The sequence below is a fragment of the Corvus kubaryi genome, unplaced genomic scaffold, assembly GCF_017639235.1.
Source record: "Corvus kubaryi isolate FWS band 111438036 unplaced genomic scaffold, C.kubaryi_AGA036_p1.0 37397, whole genome shotgun sequence".
Taxonomy (NCBI): domain Eukaryota; kingdom Metazoa; phylum Chordata; class Aves; order Passeriformes; family Corvidae; genus Corvus; species Corvus kubaryi.
The window spans coordinates 19794182-19797903 of NW_024581136.1; the positions used below are offsets into that span (position 1 = coordinate 19794182).

At 53.7% G+C, this 3722-nt stretch overlaps 1 protein-coding gene across 11 annotated transcripts in view; it reads left to right on the top strand.

The window, feature by feature from the left end:
• The window catches only part of TRIM59 (tripartite motif containing 59), an 8261-nt gene extending 4932 nt beyond the window's left edge, over nt 1-3329 (top strand). For 5 of the 11 annotated variants that reach the window (XM_042041932.1, XM_042041934.1, XM_042041936.1 and 2 more), the window contains 2 exons: nt 337-480; nt 1689-3329. In XM_042041932.1, the coding sequence (XP_041897866.1) occupies nt 1692-2933 (1242 nt within the window). In that variant the 5' untranslated portion in view covers nt 337-480; nt 1689-1691 and the 3' untranslated portion in view covers nt 2934-3329. The other 6 variants (XM_042041939.1, XM_042041940.1, XM_042041938.1 and 3 more) reach the window with 6 other exon arrangements.
• The last annotated feature ends 393 nt before the right edge of the window (nt 3330-3722 follow it).

Sequence of the window (3722 nt, forward strand, 5' to 3'; positions counted from 1 at the left end):
CTCTCCCTCGGCCCCGTCCCGGCCTCTCCCTCGGCCCCGTCCCGGCCCTCCCTCGGCCCCGCCCGTTCCCGCCCGTTCCCGCCCGTTCCCGCCATTGGCACTCGCGGCCGTTGCCGGGCGGGGCCCTGAGGGCGCGGGAGCGGCTCCATCGCCGAGCGGAGCCCCGGGACAGCCCCGGTGGGTGCCCGGGCGGGCGCTGAGGGTCCCCGCAGCCTGAGGAGTCCGGGAGGGCCCGGCCCGGTGAGCGCTGCTCTCCCGGGGCACCGCGGGGCTCGGGGCCGCGTGATCGCCGCTTTTATCGTACTTCCGCTTGTTCCTATCGCTGTGACTCGGCAGGTTCCAGGCGTGGATCCCTTTTCCCAGCTGCTCGTTCAGGGACGGCGCCCATCGATCCCCGCTGTCTGTGGGAGCTGCAGGGGACAGGTCAAGGTGTGTTCCTCCCTCTGGCTCCGCTGCCCGGGACTGTGCGGTGAGTAACAGGTAAATGCTCAAGACCAGAAGCTTTGAGAGAGTTATAAGGGATGGAGAGTCAGTCTTGGCAAGGGAATCGAAAGATGGAGGGGAATATGGTTCATTTGGAGGGGACCCACAAGGATCATCAGAGACTAAGTCCTGGCCCTGCTTTCTACTGCTTTCTTGAAGTTTGGTTTTAAAATTACCAGCACAGTGCTTGGACACACAGGGGCTTGTTTCCTCACGTAAATGTATCAGGAGCACTGGGTTTATTTCTGCACTTGGGCCTTCATCAGCAGGAGCGTGGGGGAGTCAAACTGAGCATGGGGATTAAGCAAATCTGGTGCAATAACAGCTTGTACAAAGTTCAGCGTGGCCGATGTGGTGCTTTTCATGAGCATCTGAGTCCCTGAACAGTGTTTCTGCTGTAGCAAAGACCACAGAGCTGACTGGAGCTGATGAAGGGGGCAGGAAAGCGTGGCACGAAGAGAAGGAAATTTGGTACCAATCTCCCCATTTCTTAGCAAAAGGAAGACCAGGATTATGATTTATTATGAAAATAGGCTTTAGTGTTACTGCTGCTTGGGACTGCAGTGTGATTTCACTCAGCTGGGGAATAGAACAAAGCAACACTGCAGAGAATGGAAAGTGAAACTTAATTTTTAGGTTTTGTGCTTAATAGTAACCCAGGAGTATTTCCTGGTGTGGTGTTGTCTGTGAGGGCTGCTGAGTTGGACTTTTTGTGCCAGAGCCTTGGGAGAGCTTTTAAATATGAGTGTTTAATGCACTTATAACTATTTTATGTTACAAAAAGTAACACTTGAAACAAGTAGGGGAAAAAATTCTGTACCTCTGTTCACATTGAAAATGTTACTCCTGGTGGGAGAAAATTTCCACAGCTCTGAGGTTATTTAGAAATTCTAGTTCTGGCTTTTAGCACTCTGCTACTGTTTCCTGCTGTAACCAATAGCTAGTGGCAGAGGGCTGCTTTTCCGGGCTTTTTAAGGCAGAGGTTGGATATGGATGATCTGGCTGCAGTGCGATGAATGCTCTCTGAGTGCAGCTTGGAATTTGCTGAGCTCCTTGAACCATTGCTCACATCCATTCTTTTTTCTTCCCCCCTTAGCAGTGAAGTGCCCAGGCAGGGAATTCCCGCTCAGGAAATGTGCTGTTGAGGCAATGGTTGTGAGCAGAGATGAACCCCTGTTGTTCGTGTGTGTGTGTGTCCCTGGCAGGCCATGGAGCGGCTGGCGGAGGAGCTGACCTGTGCCATTTGCTACGACATCTTCCAGGAGCCGCGGGTGCTGCCGTGCTCGCACACGTTCTGCCAGGGGTGCCTGCAGGACCTGCTGCAGCCCTCGTACGAGTTTCCCAACGGGAGACGCCTGCGCTGTCCCACCTGCAGGGCCGTGGTGTCCGTTCCCGCTGCCAGGCTCGAAGCGCTGCCCCTCAACTTCGCCCTGAAGGCCGTGATCGAGAAGTGGCAGCAGGAGGAAGGGGCCGGGGCCGGGGCCGGGGCCGGGGCCGGGGCCGGGGCCGGGGCCGAGGCGGGGACGTGCAGGGCACACCCCCAGCAGCCGCTGAACATTTACTGCCTGCAGGACCGGCAGCTGGTGTGCGGCCAGTGCCTCACCATCGGCAAGCACCACGGGCACCCCATCGATGACCTTCAGAGCGCCTACAGGAAAGCCAAGGAGGCTTCGGGAAAGCTCCTGGCGGAGCTGACGGATAAATCCCACTCCAAGGCGTTCTCGTGCTCCGAGAGGCTGCAGCAGCAGAAGGCCCAGTGCCAGAGCGCCGTGCAGAGTGACAGGGAAGCTGTGCTGCAGTATTTTAATGAACTTGGTGATGCTTTGGAGATCAAAAAAGCAGCTCTGCTGCGTGCGCTGGATGAACTCGACAGCTGCATTTCACTGCAATACGATCCCCTCATCCAGAATGTGGAAAAGCTGAAGTTAGAAGAGATTGAGTTAAAGGAGCTGCTTTCAGCTGTTGAGAAGGAGGAGTCCCCACTGCTTTTCCTGAGGAAGCTGGATGGGCTGCAGCAGCGGTTCCATGATCTCATACAGCAGCAACTCCCGAACCCTGAACCTCTGGAGTTTCATCCGAGGATGGCGACACTGCTGAAGGACACGTGGTCTAAAACTGAAATCGGCCAGGTCAACAACATCCACATTCCAGAACTCTACCTGACTGGCAAAAGCCACTGCTCTGGTAAGCAAACAGGAGCATCTGCAATGTGGGCTGCTCTTACTGAACCACGCTTTATTTTGCTGTTCGTGTCTCTAGTTGTGTCACTATGGCACAAGGAAATCTCATCTGGTACCATCCCAGCTCCTCTCAAAGCCCTCTCGGAATTCCTGCTGCGGATTTATCAGGATTCCTGCATCTACCTGTGGGACAGAGTGCGAGAGCTGTGCTACACTTCTGCCCTACCGAGGGAGTTGTGCAGGAGAATTCTTCCCGACTACTTCTATTAGATGAAAATCTAGTGCAGCAACCCAGCATTATTCTTAATTTCTACTTAAAAGCTGGATTGTTAAAGCTCTACACTTGTTCTATTTCTGTATCCTTCCTTTTCTGCATTGCATGGATTTCCTCTGAGCTGAAGTTCTGATTCACTTAAGGTGAGGAGAGTTTTGTCTTGATCCACACCTGCGGAATTTGGTCCTTAACATCCTCCTGGAATTCCTTGCCAATGCTCAAGTGCATTGCTGAGCTTCTCCTGTAACTCTTGGCAGTTTTGCATTGTAGTAAATTTCACTGTTTCCTTAAGTTGGTGTCTGTGACTTCGGTGCTGCCCCTGCCCCCTGGAAAAACCAATGCACTCTGTGTTTTCATCAATTTACATACAAATAAAGCATTTTCTTAAAGCAGGACTGGCCAGCACCGTGATTCCCTCACTGCAGCCCCCCATCCACCCACCACTCCAGAGAGGAATGTTTGGGATCGTGTCAAAGGCCGTGCAGAATCCAGAGATGACATCAGCAGCCCTTCCTGTGTCCTCTGATGTGGCCAGTCTTGTGCTGGCTGTCCTCAGCCCCTCCCTGCCCTCCACATGCCCTGGCACAGCTTCCAGCAGGATACTCCATGCTCTTCCCAGGCACAGGGAGAAGCTGACAGGGTGGTAGTTCCAGGCTCCTCCTGTTTCCCAGCATGGACTGAACTTCTTCCTTTGCTCCCTCTTGAAGAGGTGACCCCCTTCCTCAATTTTTACATGACATTCAAAAAGTGGAATTTGTTGAGGCTGGCTTTATATTAACAAGATC